General features: G+C 42.8%; 1 protein-coding gene across 3 annotated transcripts in view; it reads left to right on the top strand.

The window, feature by feature from the left end:
- EZH2 (enhancer of zeste 2 polycomb repressive complex 2 subunit) overlaps positions 1–19497 on the top strand; it is a 77901-nt gene that overhangs the window by 8468 nt on the left and 49936 nt on the right. For all 3 annotated transcript variants that reach the window (XM_075828585.1, XM_075828587.1, XM_075828586.1), the window contains exons 2-3: positions 16244–16367; positions 16851–16979. In XM_075828585.1, coding sequence (XP_075684700.1) covers positions 16251–16367; positions 16851–16979 — 246 coding nt within the window. In that variant the 5' untranslated portion in view covers positions 16244–16250. The remainder of the gene's footprint in view (positions 1–16243; positions 16368–16850; positions 16980–19497) is intronic.

Here is a 19497-nt window from a genome sequence, read left to right as displayed (position 1 = left end):
TGTGTGGTTCTCACCGTGAAGCATGGAATTGGTGTGGGGGTGCGCTGGTGACGTTCTTGGTGATTTATTCAAAATTCAAGGAGCACATAACCAGCATGGCTACCACAGCATTCTGAAAAAACATCTGGTTTGCGCTTAGTCGGACCATCATTTGTTTTTCAACAGGACAAGAACCGCAAGCACACCTCCAGGTTATGTAGGGCCTATTTCACCAAGAAGTCGAGTGATTGAGTGCTGCATCAGATGACATGGCCTACACAATTACCCGACCTAAATCCAATTGAGAAGGTTTGGGATGAGTTGGACCGCAGAGTGAAGGAAAGCAGCAAGAAACAAAATCATAGAACATATTCTGATTTAAAGGGGTTGTCCGAGATTTAATGATTGTGTTAATGCTTGTAATTTATAAATGTAAATACATTTGTAATATACTTACATTTTCCAAAGTGGCCCCATTTCCAGATCCTGCCGTGGGGTACTTTATTTTTCTAGGATGTTACAAGGCTTATAACTTTAGCAGCAATTTCTCCCATTTTCAAGAACATTTCAAAAGGTTTTTTTTTTTTTCAGGGACCAGTTTAGTTCTGAAGTGGCATTGAGGGCTTTATATATAGAAAGTCCCCATAAATGACCCCACTTTAAAAACTGCACCCTTCAAAGTCTTCAAAACAGCGTTTTAGAAAGTTTCTTAACCAATTAGGCGTTTCACAGGAATTAAAGCAAAGTAGAGGTGAAATTCAGAAATGTAATTTTTATTTTGCTGAAATTAATTTGTAATACATTTTTTTTTCTGTAACACAGAAGGTTTTACCAGAGAAACGCAACTCCATGTTTATTGCCCAGATTTTGCCCTCTTTTTTTTAGAAATATCCCACATGTGACCCTAGTGTCCTAATGGAATTAAAGGATTATTCCCAACATAAAGATCAATTTTCTAAGCCCTAGAAACGTAAAAATAAACATATTTCTAAATACCTTCTGTTTTCTTTAGTGCAGTGTTTGTAACATATGCCCTCCTCTGAATAGCATCTGATGTATTTCGTTGTGCTGGTCGGTTCCATGGAAACTACCATTGCAGGCGTTTCCTTCATTATGTCGCGCCTGCGCACTTCTCCTTCCTATTCTGTAGCGTGAGCGCGCATAACACGGACACCCTTTATGCTGAGGACACCGTATCAGCTGCTATGGCTGATACACTGCTAGTTACACCGCTGGGTAAAGGGGTGAAGCACACGGTGGGGGTGTTCTGAAAGACAGCTATAATTCGCTGTGAATGGTGTAGGGCAGCCCGCTCTATGTATTATCATGGCGTTACAAATAGGCTGCTACCAGGCTATATAGGCTGTGCCTCATGATTTACGCATTATCCCTCCATGTTTTACACACTGCACCCACACTTCATGCATCACTCACATTCCTGACCCTTTCAGTACTGCCCCCTATATTTTACACATGTTATTCACCACTCAATACTGCCACCTATATTTCACACATATTATTACTACTTGCACATTATACACAATTCATTTATTTTTTTACTACATATCCCATGCACCACACACCACTCCCCTCAAGGCTAGTGGGAGTGGCTATTATTATTTAACACACCTGAGCACTTTCCTTCAGCAGCATTTTTGACCTGGCTGCGTCCTGTTGGGATTATACCTGCCCAATTTGTAGGATGGCCATTTTTTGTGTTTTTAATCTTATTATATGTCCCACTTCTTTTCTGTGGTTATGAATGGTGTATCGTAGCCGTCTCGGGAGCGTGCAGATACAGCAAGCAGCGTTATCATTTTATTACAGTGCCGCTTGCTGGTCAACAGTGATATAAAGGGACATATTTAGTATAGGGATGCATGATTCATCGAAACTTCGATACTGTTTTCGATACCGTGCACCCTCAAACGGTTCGATACCATTATTTCATGGATTTCGATACTAAGCTGTGCGGCCACACAGCTTAGCATTGTAACACATAACATAACAGAATGTATGAGAGCGGGGCTGCGGCTGTGCAGTACAGCCATTTCCCAGCTCCTGAGTCCTCACAAGCGCGCGCGGTCAGCATGACGTGATGCGGCCGGCGCTGCACTTAGGGTATTTGCACATGACCATTTTTCAGGCGTAATGGAGGCATTTTACACCTCGAATTAAGCCTGTAAAGACTGCTCCAATATGTCGGCAAACATCTGCCCATTGCTTGCAATGGGTCTTACGATGTTCTGTGCAGACGAGCTGTTATTTTACGCGTCGCTGTCAAAAGACGGCGCGTAAAATTACTGCCGTGTCAAAGAAGTGCAGGGCACTTCTTGGGACGTAATTGGAGCCGTTTTTCATTGACTCCAATGAAGAACAGCTCCAATTACGTCCGTAAAAGACGCCGCGAAAGACACGAGTACGAGCAATTACGTCTGAAATTCAGGAGCTGTTTAATTCTGAAAACAGCTCTGTAATTTCAGACGTAATTGGCGTTGTCATGTGCACATACCCTAAGGGGGGATTCACACGAACGTGATTTTTGTCCGTGCAGCCCGCATGGTTTTCAAGCGGGTCGCACGGACCTATGCAAGTGTATGGGGCAGTGCAGACAGTCCGTGAGTTTTGCGCAGCGTTAGTCCGCTGCGTAAAACTCGCAACATGATCTATATTTCTGCGTTTCTCGCGCATCACGCACCCATTGAAATCAATGGGTGCGTGAAAATAACGCATGCCCCACGGAAGCACTTCCGTGGGACAAGCGTTATTCGCGCAACAGCTGTCAAACTCTGAATGTAAACAGAAAAGCACATCGTTGATCGGCGCTCGTTTGCTCCTGTCACACGGAGCTATGGATGGGAATGAGCGGTCGTTACTCCGATCGTTTGTCCCCATACATTATTATCATGTGTAAAACCCCCTTTAATAGGTTCCCGACCGCTGGCTGTGTATATATATATATATATATATATATATACATACATACATACATACGCGGTCAGGGTCTCTAAAGTCCGCCGATTGCGTGCACACAGCTCTATGCCCTGGCTGTTGCTAACAGCCATGGGCACTGGGCAGAATGTCAGGGGCCAATCTTTTGGCCCCTGAACATGTGATCGCTGTTACAACCAATCACAGCGATCACATGCATTTGTACGTATAAAACAGTGTGCACGCGATCGCATGCACACAGCCCTGTGCCCACGCTGTTACCAACAGCTCTGGGCACTGGGCAGAGTATCGGGGACCAATCTGATGGTACCTGAACATGTGGTCGCTGTGAAAACCGCGACCACATTTGTTTTATTTTTACTTTTCTGGCAGTAAATCTCCTGCCTCTTTTCTTCTCCTCAAACATTGTTTCAGTTTGAGGAGAAGAAGAGACTCGAGAGAATTGCTGCCAGAAGAATACAGTGAAAAAAAATACAGTTACACTATAAAACATTCTCTGTATAGATAGATTTCTATCTATCTATACAATCTATCCATCTATCTTTTTTTCTATCTACCTTTCTTTCTTTTATTCTATTAGAATAGGCAGGTAGGGAGTATATAATTATATATATCTCCACATATATATAATATATATATATATATAGCAATAGCGGTTTATTTTTTTGTTAGCGGTAGTGTAGATCTATATACCAGTTAGTTTGTGTGTTTTATATTTAAAAAAAATGTGTTTAGTTAGTGTTAGTGACGTTATGGCGAGGAAGTTGTTTAGCGCCGAGGAGGCATATGCCATGCTGTGGTCTGAGTCGGAGACCGCATCAGAGATGGAACCTGTTTTGGGCAGTGACGATGATAGCGTCACTTCAGGTTCATCTTCAGGGGACGTTGTCCCTGATGCAGTTGAAACTGCAGAACATGTAAGCGCAGGGCCAAGTAGCGCTGTAGCACGGGACAGCCTGGTCCCTCTAGTCCAGGCTCTTGTATGGGCACCTGCCCCATCTTTTGGGCCTAGAATCCACGGATTTACTGCCACTCCTGGCATAACCGTGGACAATACAAATTTTGTCCAAATGGATTACTTCCATTTATTTATAACGGACGACATCCTAAATCAGATTGTCCACGAAACAAATTTATATGCCACTCAATATATAAGGCAGAAACCTTCATCCACCCATGCCAGAGATTGGACGCCCACCAATTTGCAGGAATGAAAAAAATTTTTGGGGCTCACCCTAAATATGGGTATTGTCAAAAAGCCCTCCATTAGGTCTTACTGGTTAACAAGACCCGCACAAGCCACCCCAGTATATTCTGCAGTAATGCCCAGGTCTCGTAATGAGACAATAATGAGGTTCCTCCACTTCAATGACAACGCACAGGCCCCCCCAAGTACCGATGCAAACCGGGATCGGTTGTTCAAAATTAGACCGCTAATTCCCTGAATAATTTATTTCTGCAACTCTACACCCCTGAGCAGAATGTAAGTGTGGACGAATCCCTCCTCAACTTCCATGGAAGACTTATCTTTCGCCAATATCTACCTTCCAAAAGGGCAAGATATGGCGTTAAGCTTTATAAATTGTGTGAAAGCGGGTCAGGAAATACCACCGCCTTCAGGATTTATGAAGGGCGGGACCGCTCAATAAATGTTCCTGGATGCCCCCCTGATCTTTCCACCAGCAGTAAGATCGTGTGGGAGATAATGCAGCCTCTGCTTCACAAGGGGTACCACCTGTACTGCAACAATTTTTATTCCAGTGTGCCCCTGTTTAGGCATTTGCATGCTGCAAGGACTGGGGCATGGGGTACCATGCGCAAAAACCGAATTGGTTTTCCACAGCAATTAGTGGGGAAGCGCATGGTAAACGGGGACTCCTGTGCTTATGCATCCGAGGAATTGCTGGCGGTTAAGTTCAGGGATCGCAAAGACGTGTATGTGCTAAGCACGATTCATACCGCAGGAACAGTGGCAGTGAGGGAAAGAGGGGCAACATCGGACAAGCACAAACCAGTGAGCGTGTCCGAATATAACAAGTGGGGGGGGGGGTGGATTTAAGCGACCAGGTTTTACAGCCCTATTTAGTAAAGCGAAAAACAAAAACCTGGTACAAAAAAGTGGCCATTTATTTGTTACAGGTGGGAATCCACAACTCATTTGTGCTCTACAAAAAAAACTAAAAAAAATTATTGAAGGCCTCATTTTTGATGTTCAGGACACCTGAGAATGCCCCCAATCTGAGGATGTCACGCGACTGACTGAAAGACACTTCATCAGTCGGATTCCCCCAACACCAACCAGAAGCAACCCCCAGAAAAAGTGCCGCGTCTGCAGAAAAGACGGGCACCGCAAAGATTCCCGATATTTCTGTCCCTCATGTCCCTCGCAACCAGGCCTGTGCATTGAGCCATGTTTTAAAAAATACCACACTGTTCTGAATTATTAGATTTTAGTTAATTAGTTGAAAATATATTTGCCCTCCATTACTTTTTTATTTTTCCCCTGATTTTACTCCAAGGGTGAGGGAGGGAATGGGTGGGGGGTGGATGTCATGTTTGCATATTTTCTAAAGTTCATCTGCTGGAGAGCTCCATTTGCATAAACCTGCAATTTCTTATTTTAGAAAACCCAAAAAAATTCATTCCCATTATACCCCTAGATGAATATTTTGGGATTTCTGCTTCAAGAGCAGATATTTTGGAAGTGTTATAGAAACTCTGTTGAGTTTTGTAAAACCAGCTTTGAAAAAAAGCGATTTGTGAAATAAGCTTCTTCTATCGTCCGCCCTCCTACATCTCTATGTGATAATAAGGCCCACATATTTGGTATCCCCATGCTCGGGAGAAGTGGAAGAATGTGAAAGGAGATTCATTTTGTCCGTGGTCTATACTGTGTGTGAAAAATGCTGGCATAAACTGATGCATTTGCTAAAAAATTGGTAATTTTATTTTGATCCATCTTATTCAAGAAACTTTCAGAAGAAAACTGGACTGTCTAAAAATATGATAAACCCCTTGAAGAAAACCTTGTGGGGTCTACTTGTGTGAATGAAGTCATTTATGGGGTGTTTCCAATGTTTCAGCAGCATTACGCCCCCAAGAAAACAGTATGCTGCTATAAAATCAAATGCAAAATTCCTGGACCGAAAAGGCCAAAAAGCCTCCTTTTATGCCAAGCCCTGGCACATGCCCGCACAGTGAATAAGGCACACATATTTGGTATCCCCATGCACGGGAGAAGTGGAAGAATGTGAAAGGAGATTAATTCTGTCCGTGGTCCATACTGTGTGTGAAAAATGCTAGCATAAACTGACGCAATTGCTAAATTCTTGCATTTTTTTCTAATTTTGCCCACTTTATAGAGAAAAAAATAAAAATGATATATACTGACAAATGCCACTAAAACAAAGCCCTATCTGTCCTTTAAAAAGAGTGTAAAATTCAAAGATGAACTTTATTCACCTGCAGAGTTATAGTCATCTAAAGAAGCGCATAGCAAAATTGTGAAATTTGCTCTGGTCATTTAGCTGTAAAACAGCCTAGTCCTTAACCGCTTAAACACAGGCCTCAGAAGCAAAGGAGCACCCAGTGGATTTTGGGGCCTCCCTTTTTTTATTTATTTTTTTTAGAATATATTTTAGGCACCATGTCAGGTTTGAAGAGGTCTTGTGGTGCCAAAACAGTGGAAACCACCCAAAAGTGAACACATTTTGGAAAATACACCACTCAAGGAATTTTTCAAGGGGTATAGTTGGCATTTTAACCCCACAGGTTTTTTGCAGAATTTATTAGAATTAGGCAGTGAAAATTTTGAATTTTTTAATTTTCACAAGGAATAAAGGAGAAAAGGCACCCCAACATTTGTAAAGCAATTTCTCCTGAGTACGATAATACCCCACATGCGGTTATAAATGTGCTTTTTCTTTAGAAATTAACCCTTTCAGTTCTGATTTATTTTTTTGCTTCTTCATTTTAGTTTTTTACTCCCCGCCTTCCAAGAGTCATAACTTGTTTTTATTTTCTTTATTTTTCTGTCATAGAGCGGTGTGAGGGCTTATTTTTTGCAGGAGAAATTGTAGTTTCTATTGACACCATTTTTAAGTACGATATAATGCACTGGGAAACTGAAAATAAAATTATTTTGGGCTGAAATTGGGAAAAACTGGGATTCCTCAATTGTTTTTTGGGTTTCGTTTTTACGTTTTTCACTGTGCGGTAAAAACATCAACTTTATTCAGCGGCTCAATACGATTAGCGCGATACCAAATTTCATGTATATTTTTTTTTTTATATATATTTTACTACTTTCACAAACAAAAAAAAACGTTTAAAAAAATTGTTTTGTTTCACCACATTCTGAGGGGCAGAATTTTTTTTTTTTTTTTTTTGGGCGGGACAAGCTGTAGTTTTTGTAGTATTGGTACCATTTTTTGGTACATCAAACTTTTTGGATCGCCTTTTTATTACATTTTTTTTCTTTAGAGCGAAGGTGACCAAAAAACATAGATTTTTTTGCATTTTTAAATTCTTTACTTTCTACGGCGTTCAGTGTGCTATAAATGACATTTTACTTTATTCTGCGGGTCAATGCGATTAGTTATACCATGTGGATATAGTTGTTGTTTTTGTGTTTTGCCGAATTTGCACAATAAAATTACTTTTTATTTGAAATGTTATTTTTTGTGTTACCATATTGAGAGCCATGGCTACTTTTTATTGGTACTATTTTGGGGTACATGCGACTTTTTGTAACTTTTTATTCTATATTTTGAGAGAGGTGGTAAACAAAGAATATCGGTTGGTTTTCTTTGTGGTGTTTACCGTGCGGGAAAAATAACAGTTTGGATGGTTACGAACGTGTTGATACTAAACCGGCCGTCAAAAAATGGGACATGCCCTATTTTCGGCCGGGTGCCTGGCCGCCCGGCTCCCATAGAAGTCTATGGGGCCGGGTAATACACAGCCATCACCGGAACGTGTCCCGAGTGATGGCCGGGTCTACCGTCGCTCGCGCACTCTCTCTCCTCCTCCTCACAGTGCAGAGTGCATGTGAGGAGGAGGGGGGTCTTTTATTGCTCGCTGTAGGAGTCTGAATCCCCAATCCCCGGCCGGGGATTGGGGATTCCGCTGCAGGAGAAGTACGTGACTACACTGTCCGTATATGGACACAGCGAAGTCACTCACTTCTGCAGCGGAATCCCTGACTCTATGGCCGGGGATTCCGTTACAGGAGAAGTGAGTGACTACACTGTCCATATATGGACACAGTGACGTCACTCACTTCTGAAGCGGAATTCCCGACCTGTGGCAGGGAATTCCTCTCCATCGCCTGCAGGGGGCTGGGTGGCATCGCCTGCAGGGGGCTGGGTGGCATCGCCCGCAGGGGGCTGGGTGGCATCGCCCGCAGGGGGCTGGGTGGGATTCCTACAGGGGGCTGTGTGGCATCGCCCGCAGGGGGCTGTGTGGCATCGCCCGCAGGGGGCTGTGTGGCATCGCCCGCAGGGGGCTGTGTGGCATCGCCCGCAGGGGGCTGTGTGGCATCGCCCGCAGGGGGCTGTGTGGCATCGCCCGCAGGGGGCTGTGTGGCATCGCCTGCAGGGGGCTGTGTGGCATTATCTACCAGGGGGCTGGGTGGCATTATCTACCAGGGGGCTGTGGCATTATCTACAAAGGGCTGTGTGTGGCAACAAATTTAAATGAAATTTATCCGATTTTAAAACGGACAGGGAAAAAAACGGATGCAAATTGGGTCCAAATCAGCCGGTAAAAACGTCAACTCGGAACGGAATCGGAACGGATGCAAACCGGCCGGGAAAAATCGGCTGATTTTCCCGGCCGACACTTGGACCCTGTCGTGTGAATGAGGCCTAAGGGCTCATTCAGACGAGCGTAAAACTCGTCCGTGGGCTGTGCGTGAAAATCGCGCACAGCACACTGATCCATTGATTTTAAATGAGACCATTCACAACATGCAGGTGTTTTCACGCAGCGTGTGTAGGTTGCGTGAAACTCACTGCATGTCCTATATTGGTGCTTTTTTCACGCACTTATGCGCCCATTGAAGTCAATGGGTGTGTGAAAATCACGCACAGCACACTGATTCACATCCGTGTTCTGTGCGTGATTACGCATCAATTCCATTTTTTTTTTTAAATAATGTGCATTGCGAGTGCGTGAAACGCAACACACACGGACCAGATTCCTGCGCGAGAATCTGATCCGCTCGTGTGAATGTAGCCTAACAAGAAGCCTATCAGGACCAGGCAGGGGCTGGTCCTCATAGGCTTCCATACATGGCCGACCCGGAGGCCATGCCAACCATCGGCACCCCCCGCTATTGCATAGTAACTTCCCGCGGCGATGTACAGTTAGTCGTACGGATAGGGGTTAAGATAACCCTCTATTGACTCATTACAAATAGGTGCAAAAAAATTGCACACAAGTTTCTTCATGATCATGCTGTGCTGTCACATACTCCTACAGTAACTTTACCGAAGTGTCGGGGGAGTGAATAGACATCGCGTCCTGGCTGGAGGTGATTGTCTATTCACTCTCAAGACAATTCAGTAAAGTTAATGTGGGTGTATGTGACAGCACAGCGTGATCTCGTGAGTGCTGTGAATACAGGTTGACATGAATGGAGATAAGTGTATGAATCTGGTCAGCGTCATACAATTCTCTTTACAACGGCCAGTTGGTAAAAAACGCCCAGTTATATATATTTTTGTTTTTACAGCATTCACCGAGCCGGTTAAACAATGCTACATTGTGATAGTTTGGACTTTTACGGATGCGGTGATGCCAGTTATGTTAACTTAGAGGCTCTGTCACCAGATTTTGCAACCCCTATCTCCTATTGCAGCAGATCGAGCATTTTTGGCCAAGTTATGACCATTTTTATATTTATGTAAATGAGGCTTTCTAAAGTACAACTGGGCGTGTATTGTGTTCGTTACATCGGGGCGTTTTTACTTCTTTTACTAGCTGGGCGTTGTGTATAGAAGTATCAGCCACTTCTCTTCACAACGCCCAGCTTCTGGCAGTGCAAAGACACAGCGTGTTCTCGAGAGATCACGCTGTGACGTCACTCACTTCCTGCCCCAGGTCCTGCATCGTGTCGGACGAGCGAGGACACATCGGCACCAGAGGCTACAGTTGATTCTGCAGCATCAGCGTTTGCAGGTAAGTAGCTACATCGACTTACCTGCAAACGCCGATGCTGCTGCAGAATCAAATGTAGCCTCTGGTGCCGATGTGTCCTCGCTGGTCCGACACGATGCAGGACCTGGGGCAGGAAGTGAGTGACGTCACAGCGTGATCTCTCGGGAACACGGCTGTGTCTGCACTGCCAGAAGCTGGGCGTTGTGAAGAGAAGTGGCTGATACTTCTAAACACAACGCCCATCTAGTAAAAGAAGTAAAAACGCCCCGATGTAACGAACACAATACACGCCCAGTTGTACTTTAGAAAGCCTCATTTACATAAATATAAAAATGGTCATAACTTGGCCAAAAATGCTTGTTTAAAAAACAAAACAAAAACGTTACTCTTATCTCCATTGCAGCGCCGATCTGCTGCAATAGGAGATAGGGGTTGCAAAATCTGGTGACAGAGCCTCTTTAACTTATTTTTTTTTAACATTGATCTAGGGAAAAAAATGGGAAAAAGTTTTTTTAAAACTTTTAATTCTTTTATTTATAGTATTTTTTGGAACATAATTTTTTTGTAACTTTTTTTTATTAGTCCCCCCTAGGGGACTTGAAGCAGCGATCATTGGATAGCTTGAATGATATACTGCAATACTAATGTATTGCAGTATATTGTGATTCTGACAGTCTCCTTTGAAGCCCTGGCGTGTTTGTGGCGGCGCCCCCCCCTGATTCTAACAATAGTTTAAATGCATTTAAGGTGTTAAACGGGCGGAATCAAAGTGATCTTTGATTCCGCCCGTTACAGGGAGGTGTCTGCTGTATTACACAGCCGTCATCCGCAGTGTATGGAGCGCGCTCAGCCCGTGAGTACGCTCCATAGATCCCCTTAACCCCTATCAATTACAGTTGTGTAATAAGGGGTTAAAGCTGACACTGCTGTAATGATCGGGACCGGAGCTAGCTCCAATCTCAGCCAATTAACCCCTTAGGTGCCATTGTCAATAGCGACCGTGGCATCTGTGGTTTGTAGCCCATCAGCCACTTTGCGATGCAATTGCAGGGGTGCGGATAGTTGTTATGGAAACCAGAGAGCTGACAAAGACCTCCAGGACTGTCAAATATTGAAGGCTATTAGGCCCTGCCAGAAGCGTATAGGCTGCCTGTCTGTTTAAAACTGACAGTTCTATTACAGTGCACTACATAAGCAGTGCAATGTATGATGTTAGCGATCAGGGGTTCAGGCCTTCAAGTTCTAAAGTAAAAAAGCTTTAGAAAAATAAGTCAAAATCGCCCTCAAATGTAGTCCTTACATAGCTCTGTCGAATGAAAAAATAAAATAAAAAGTTATGGCTCTTCGAACATGGCGACACAAAGAAATTAATTTTTACAAAAATCGCTGGAATCATCCTAAACTTTAAAATCACAAGGTGAATGGAGGTACAGTAAGAGGGCCAATGCACCTCCATAGAAGCTCTATTGGGTATGTTCATCCGTGGCGGATTTTCATTGTGGCTGTGTGTATGAGCCCTTTAAGGTAACGGTTTTCTAAAACAAAAAAATAAATAAATTATTGTGGGAGGCTTAGTTCAAGCTATAATGGAATTTCAAGGACAAAAGTATGGGAAAACACATTTGTTTAATTGAGTTTAACCTTGCTGTTATCTGCATATTTTTGGGAACTTTTAGCGAGATGTCCAATTATCAAGTGTTTATAGTCAGAGAGAAATGTGACTGTCTTTTATGTTTTTTTCTCATCTCAGGATATTGAAATACTGATAGATTCTGTTAACATCAAGTTCGGGGCAAACATACAGTTTACCACCGAATAACAGATTTATGCAACTGTATGCCTATATAGTTTCATACGTCTCCCATTGTAAATAAAAACTTATGTTGCTCAGTATATTTACATGATTCAAAATTGAATGAGCAAAAATTCAGAAAAATATATACAATATATTTACTTTAGGGCTGGGCGATTTTGCCCAAAAATAAAATCTAGATTTTTTTTTCAAGACTTTGGGCGACTTTCGATTTGAATCTCTATTTTCTTATTTTTTTCTGTTTTTATTTTAACAGTAATGCCAAGAGATAATTTAATAAATAATTTTCTTTATATAAATAACTTTTTAACATATCTCACTGTTATAATTGTACGTAACTTCACAACTTTTAGTCTCTGCAAATGCTTTTTTTTTTTTAAATCAGAAATACAACTGGAAAAATGTTGATCTAATTGATTATAATTTCTGAGTTCCCCGGCAGGGAGCAGGTTAACACCATCTATAATCAATGATACACTGCGTGCACTAACATCCCCCCTCACTGCCAGTCACCATCTCCGTCGGTCTCCGACATTGCAGATGAGAGCACTTTACCAACAATAATAAGAATGAAAAAAAAGTTCTTCCATTTTCTGATGTGAGGCACGTGGTGTGATGAGTTTTAAACCTCCATGTGCCTCACATTAAGGCTGGGTTCACACGACCTATTTTCAGGCGTAAACGAGGCGTATTATGCCTCGATTTACGCCTGAAAATATGGCTACAATACGTCGGCAAACATCTGCCCATTCATTTGAATGGGTTTGCCGACGTACTGTGCAGACGACCTGTAATTTACGCGTCGTCGTTTGACAGCTGTCAAACGCCGACGCGTAAATTGACTGCCTCGGCAAAGAAGTGCAGGGCACTTCTTTGCAACGTAATTTGAGCCGTTCTTCATTGAAGTCAATGAAGAGCAGCTCAAGATTTACGAGCGTCAAAGACGCCTCGCATAATGCGAGGAGGAGCTTTTACGTCTGAAAAGACAGACTGTTTTCAGGAGAAAACAGCTGCCTCGTTTCAGACGTAAAAGCTCCTCCTCGCATTTTGCAAGGCTTCTCTGACAGCCGTAAATTTTGAGCTGTGCTTCATTGAGTTCAATGAAGAACGGCTCAAATTATGTCTGAAAGAAGTGTCCTGCATATAATGTATGGAAGTGTCCTGCACTTCTTTTGACAAGGCTGTATTTTTATGCGTCGTCGTTTGACAGCTGTCAAACGACGACGCGTAAATGACAGGTCTGCAAAGTACGTCGGCAAACCCATTCAAATGAATGGGCAGATTTTTGCCGACGTATTGTAGCCCTATTTTCAGGCGTAAAACGAGGCATAATACGCCTCGTTTACGCCTGAAAATAGGTCGTGTGAACCCAGCCTAATAGTAATAAACACTATTCTGTTTCTCACAGTCCTAATAGACAACATTGGGTTAATGTGGGAGGTACATGATGGGGTTAATTACTATTAATTAGGCACATGGAGGCTTAAAATTCATACCATGTGCTTCATGTTAATAAGTGAAAGAAAGCAGTTTTTATTTAATTTTTTTACAGCGTACACATCATAAATGAAGCTTAAATTTGTTGTGCAAGTTATTACGGTCGCGACAATAACGAATGTCTGTGTATATTTTATGTATTGAGACTTTGCTTTTAATGTTTACTGTAAAAAATTAGTTTTTTTTTGTTCTTTTACGTTTTTATTTTTAAACTTTTTCATGTACTGGTATATATCTATATGCCAGTACAATAGCCTGTGTACTGATAGTACTCAGGCAGTTGTTAGGACATACTTAAAGAGGCTCTGTCACCACATTATAAGTGCCCTATGTCCTACATAAGGAGATGGGCGCTGTAATGTAGGTGACAGCAGTTCTTTTTATTTTAATAAACTATCCATTTTCACCACGTTATTAGCGATTTTAGCTTTATGCTAATTAGTTTCTTAATGGACAACTGGGCGTGTTTTACTATTGACCAAGTAGGCGTTGTACAGAGGAGTATATGACGCTGACCAATCAGTGAGCAATCAGCGTCATACACTTCTCTCCATTAATTTAGTCAGCGCATAGGGATCCTGCTAGATCAGTATGTGCTGTCTTATACCGATACATTAACGTTACTGAAGTGTTTAAACAGTGAATAGACATTCCTTCCAGCCAGGATGGGATGTCTATTCACAATCCCGACACTTCGTTAACGTTTCTGTGGTAGTTACAGCAGAGCAAGCGTAATCTCGCGAGATCACGCTGTAAATGACAGGTTACAGCGAGATTACGCTTGCTCTGCTGTAAGTACCACAGAAACATTAGCGAAGTGTCGGGATTGCGAATAGACATCCCGTCCTGGCTGGAAGGAATGTCTATTCACTGTCTAATCACTTCAGTAACGTTAATATGTCAGTATAAGACAGCACATAGTGAACAACGCAGTGTCACTATGCGCTGACTAAATGAATGGGGAGAAGTGTATGATGCGGATTGGTCAGCGTCATACACTCCTCTGTACAACGCCCACTTTGTCAATAGTAAATCACGCCCAGTTGTCCATTAAGAAACGAATTCGCATAAAGCTAAAATCACTAATAATGTGGTGAAAATAAATAGTTTTTTAAAATAAAAAGCACTGCTGTCACCTACATTATAGCGCCCATCTCCTTATGTAGTAGATAGGGCACTTTTAATGTGGTGACAGACCCTCTTTAAGTAAGCCCTAACAGGAAATATGGTCAGACAGCCCTGGGGTCCTTCAATGGACCCTGGGCTGTGTCTGCCCATATATGGTTTGTCCCTTGATCGCGTCACAGGGATTCCCTGTGACTCGATCCAAGGGGCATCCCCCTTATCAGTTTCCTCTTGAATGCTGCGGTCAGCTTTAAACGCAGCATTCATGGGAATAGCGCTGGAGATGAGAGGTAATACAGCCATTGCCCCACTCCTGACATAAAGTGTGTGCGCGCGCGCAGTCAGCGTGATATGATGCGGCCGGCGCTGCACTAATGAACGCCGGCGCAGGCACTGAAGACAAAATATGGGGGTGTTTTGCAGTGCGCCCGCCATTTTATCTGTTTTTAGTGTCGGCGCTCATTATTTTTCCATCTACATAGCTGTATGACAGCTTTTTTTTTCTAGTTTTTCTCTTTAATAAAACCACTTTTTTATGGAATTTTTTTTAATTGTAATCTTTATTAATACTTTTTAACATTTGTTACTTATCTTTAGTCCCTCTTGGGGACTTCACTATGCGATCGCTTGATCGCAGATATAATGCTTTGGTATACTTAGTATGCCAGAGCATTACTGCCTGTCAGTGTAAGGCGGGATTCACACGAGCGTGTGCATTTTGTGCATGCAAAAAACGCTGCGTTTTGCGTGCGCAAAAGGCACTTAACAGCTCCGTGTGTCATGATCATATGGTGTGCGGCTGCATGCTTTTCGCGCAGCCGCCATCTTTATGACACTCCGTTTGTAAACAGAAAAGCACGTGGTGCTTTTCTGTTTACATTCATAGTTTTACTGCTGGTGCGCGAATCACGTGCGTCCCACTGAAGTGCTTCCGTGTGGTGCGCGTGATTTTCACGCACCCATTGACTTCAATGGGTGCGTGATGCGTGAAATACGCGCAAAGAATGGACATGTCGTGAGTTTTACGCAGCGGACTCATGCTGCGTAAAAATCACGGACTGTCTGCACGACCCCATAGACTAACATAGGTCCGTGCGAGGCGCGTGAAAATCATGCGCGTTGCACGGACGTATATCACGTTCGTCTGAATAAGCCCTAAAACTGACAGTCAATCTATTAGGGCTGGTCTCTGGCACGTCCTAATAGGCATATAGCCAGGGCAGGCCTGGGGTCTTTGTTAGGCTCCCGGCTGCCATGGCACCCCACCGGAGGCCCGCAATTGCATTTGCAGGCCACCAATGGGTGACAGAGGGAGCTCCCTCCCTCTGTAAACAACTTAAATGCTTCGGTCGCTATTGACCGAAGCATTTAAGGGGTTAAACGGCCGGGATCTAAGTAAACTTCGATTGCTGAGCTTCAGCCGGGAACCGTGCAGGACTTAGACTAGGCTGCCATGAAAAGGCGGCGGCCTAGCCTAAGGCCCCTTAGTAACCGCCATGAAAAGGCGTATTGGTGGTCAATAATGTGTTAACTTTACTATTAAAAATTGTCTTGATTGCCTTTTTCAATTTGTAATGTTATCTCTGAATCTCCACAATGCTGTGTTGTAACTTATGAGCTTCACGGCTATAATAACAATAGAGTCATTTTAATTTTAATTAACGACAGTATGGCTTAAATGTACTTAGAACTTGAGACGTTTTCTTATCTCTGCAGGATAATCATGGGCCAGACAGGCAAAAAATCTGAGAAAGGACCAGTATGCTGGAGGAAGCGGGTGAAATCTGAGTATATGCGTCTGCGGCAGCTAAAGCGGTTCAGACGAGCGGATGAAGTAAAGGTACATAGATAAGCCTGGGGTTGTCTAATCTGAGGGATTTTGCCTGTATGAAATTTGGAATCTGCTGTTGACTTCTTAGGCTCGTCATTCCGTTGTTCTGCTCCGTCAGGGGAGCAGAACAAGGGAATAACCGGAAACACCGGTTTTTTTGCTCCGTGGACACCACCGGCGACCGACGAAACCCGTTGACTTTAATGGGTTCCGTCAGGATGTCGGTGTTTTTACTGGAAACAATAGCGCAGCATGCTGAGTTTCCTTCTTTTTTTTCTTTTTTGTGGAATCTGCCACTGAGGCCCCTAACGGAGATGCCAACGCAGATGTGATGTAGGCCTTACTTTACCACCTAAATTTGAAAACAATAAAGATAAAAAGAAACTACATTTTAAATAAATGTGTCCGCTATGACACTTAGAACATCACAGATTTTTACACTCGTGTACGCTGTCATTCACATTTATTTCTGGTTCCCCTTTCTGCTTGCAGGGCATGTTTAATTCAAATCGTCAAAAAATTCTAGAACGAACTGAAATTTTAAACCAAGAATGGAAACTACGAAGGATCCAGCCTGTCCACATTATGACCTCTGTCAGCTCTCTACGTGGAACTAGAGAAGTATGGACCAACCGTTTATTATGACTGTGGAGAATGTAATTTTCTTATTGTGAATTTCATGTATTGTAACCTAAGACCTCATGCCCACATTCATTTCTATGGGGCCATGCACACTTCTGTTTTAACGGAAGCCTGTGTCCGTTCTGACGCAAATAGGACAGCTCCTACTTCTGTCCGTTTTGGCGGAACAGTCCTGGCCATTTAATTCATTTGGTCCATTGAAACAACGGACTGCACACAGAAGCCAGCTGGTTGTGATCCGTGTTTCACGGAACTGTCATTAGCGGCCATACGACAGGCAATTGATGTGTGCATGAGGCCTTACTCCCACATTGATACTTATTTCCCCCATTACACACAATCCTTTATATGTTAAGCTCAGATGGCCCTTATGGCAGACTAGTTCCCTTTTTAGGTTTACAGAACTTTTTATTTGCTTTTTTATATCTATTAGCTCCGATAAGGGCCTGTTCATATCAGCGTTTGGCTTTCTGCTCATCTGTTCCGTTGGCGGAACAGACAAAGTATTGTTTCCGTTTGCATTACCATCGATTTCAATGTTTGTTTTCTATTAGTTTGCCTCCGTTCCGCTAGAATTCCGTTTTTTTCACTGAAACAATAGCGCCGCACACTACACTATTGTTTTCTTGAGAAAAACCTAGCAGAACAAAGGCAAATTTAAACAAAAAAAATACCATTTGAAATCAATGGAAATGATGCTTTCTGATTGTCTGTTCCTCTAACAGAACGGATGAACAGAAAGCCAAACGGAAGCCCAACTCTGATGTGAACAGGCCCTAAGGGAATTCTTTTCACTGTCTTTTGCAGAACTATGTTATATTCATGTCACAGTTGCATAAATAGTAGGTTTTAGAAAAACACAAGGAACGGTTTACAGTAAGGCTATGTTCACACTGAGTTTTTTGATGCGGAAACCGCGCCAAAAAACTCGACAAATACGGCCCGAAAATGCCTCCCATTGATTTCAATGGGAGGCGGAGAAAGCGTATTTCGCAGCGTTTTATGCCCGCGGCGCTCAATGATCACGGGCGAAAAACGCAGCGAAAATCGGCGTGCAGGGAGAGGAAAATCTGCCTCAAACTTCCTAACGGAATTTTGAGGCAGAAATTCCGCCTGCAAAAACCTCTGTGTGAACATAGCCTAAGATCTAAAACACCGAAAAAGGCCATACTTACAAATGGATACAGCCTTTTTCGGTGTTTTTGTATATGTCCCCTTGTTTTTATCGGTTTTGTCTATAGCCTAAAATCTGATGCACACTACCGTAGTGTTTTTTTATTGTCTGCAAATACGGAGCCGTAGTCATCCGCAAATCTGGGACTATGTCTGCAAATACGGTCTGTAGTGCATCCGTATTTACGGATCCACAAACAAAGTTTGGCTACAAATTGTGTCACCAACATATATTCCAACCCCTTGAAAAGGGTCATATGATCGCTCATGCGCCATTTTCTTGTGGAATCCCCTGCATTCGCATAGCAACGCTTCCGCAATTACGGATGGCTACGGATGCACATCTGTAGCTGTCCGCAATTTTGCACACGCCCCTAGAATTCCATAGGCGAGTCCGTGCAGCAGTTGTAGACTGGAATAGGACATGTTCTATATTTTGAGGATCATTTCTACGGCACAAACGCATCCGTAAATATACGAAAACGTGTCCGTGGCCTATAGAAATGAATGGGTCCACAATTTTATCTGTAATTACTGATGAAAACTACTGTTTGCGTGGGGACTTATTTGGCATGTAAGACTGTTAATGCTAAGTTCACACTTGCGTTGTATAATCCGTTACTCTGATCCGTTTTTAAATCAGAATAACTATATAAACGGATCCGTTAAAAATCCCATTTAATGGGGTTTTTAATTGTGTCCGTTATGGAAGGGTGTGTTCACCGTTCGATTCCGCTGAGGGGTTTCGTCAGAGGTTTCTGTTGGGTTAACCCCTCAGCGGAAAGTCAAACGGAAACCTTCGCTTCCGTTTCCCTCACCATTGAATTGGACGGAATCAATAGCTCAGTCAACTGCGCTATTGATTCCGTCAAAACGACGGAACCCTGTTACAACGGTGACAGACGGAAACCATTAGCTTACGTTTCCGTCACCATTAAGTTCAGTGTTAAGGAAAACGGACACTAACGGTGATGTGAACAGGCCCTTAGTCATCCTTTTTCTTTGAAGGAGAGACGTTCAGAGTACAGGACTTAGACATCAGGTTTTTTTAACTAAGTAAAACGGATGGGTTATTTTGATCACTCGTTTAAAATGGACACAAAAGGATTGTCATCTGTTTGCATCTGTTTTGATTTTTAATGGGATTTTTAACAGATCCGTTTTTATCCTTATTCTGATCTAAAAACGGATCAGGGTAACGAATTATGAACTTAACCCCTTAATGACCAGGCCATTTTGCACGTTAATGACCAAGGATTATTTTTTGTTTTTTCACTGTTGCGTTCTAAGAGTCGTAAAAAAAATAATATTCCGTTGACATAGC

Source organism: Rhinoderma darwinii, chromosome 5 (assembly GCF_050947455.1).
Source record: "Rhinoderma darwinii isolate aRhiDar2 chromosome 5, aRhiDar2.hap1, whole genome shotgun sequence".
Taxonomy (NCBI): domain Eukaryota; kingdom Metazoa; phylum Chordata; class Amphibia; order Anura; family Rhinodermatidae; genus Rhinoderma; species Rhinoderma darwinii.
The sequence above is the reverse complement of the archived record's forward strand: the minus strand, read 5'-3'. Positions and strand labels throughout refer to the sequence as shown.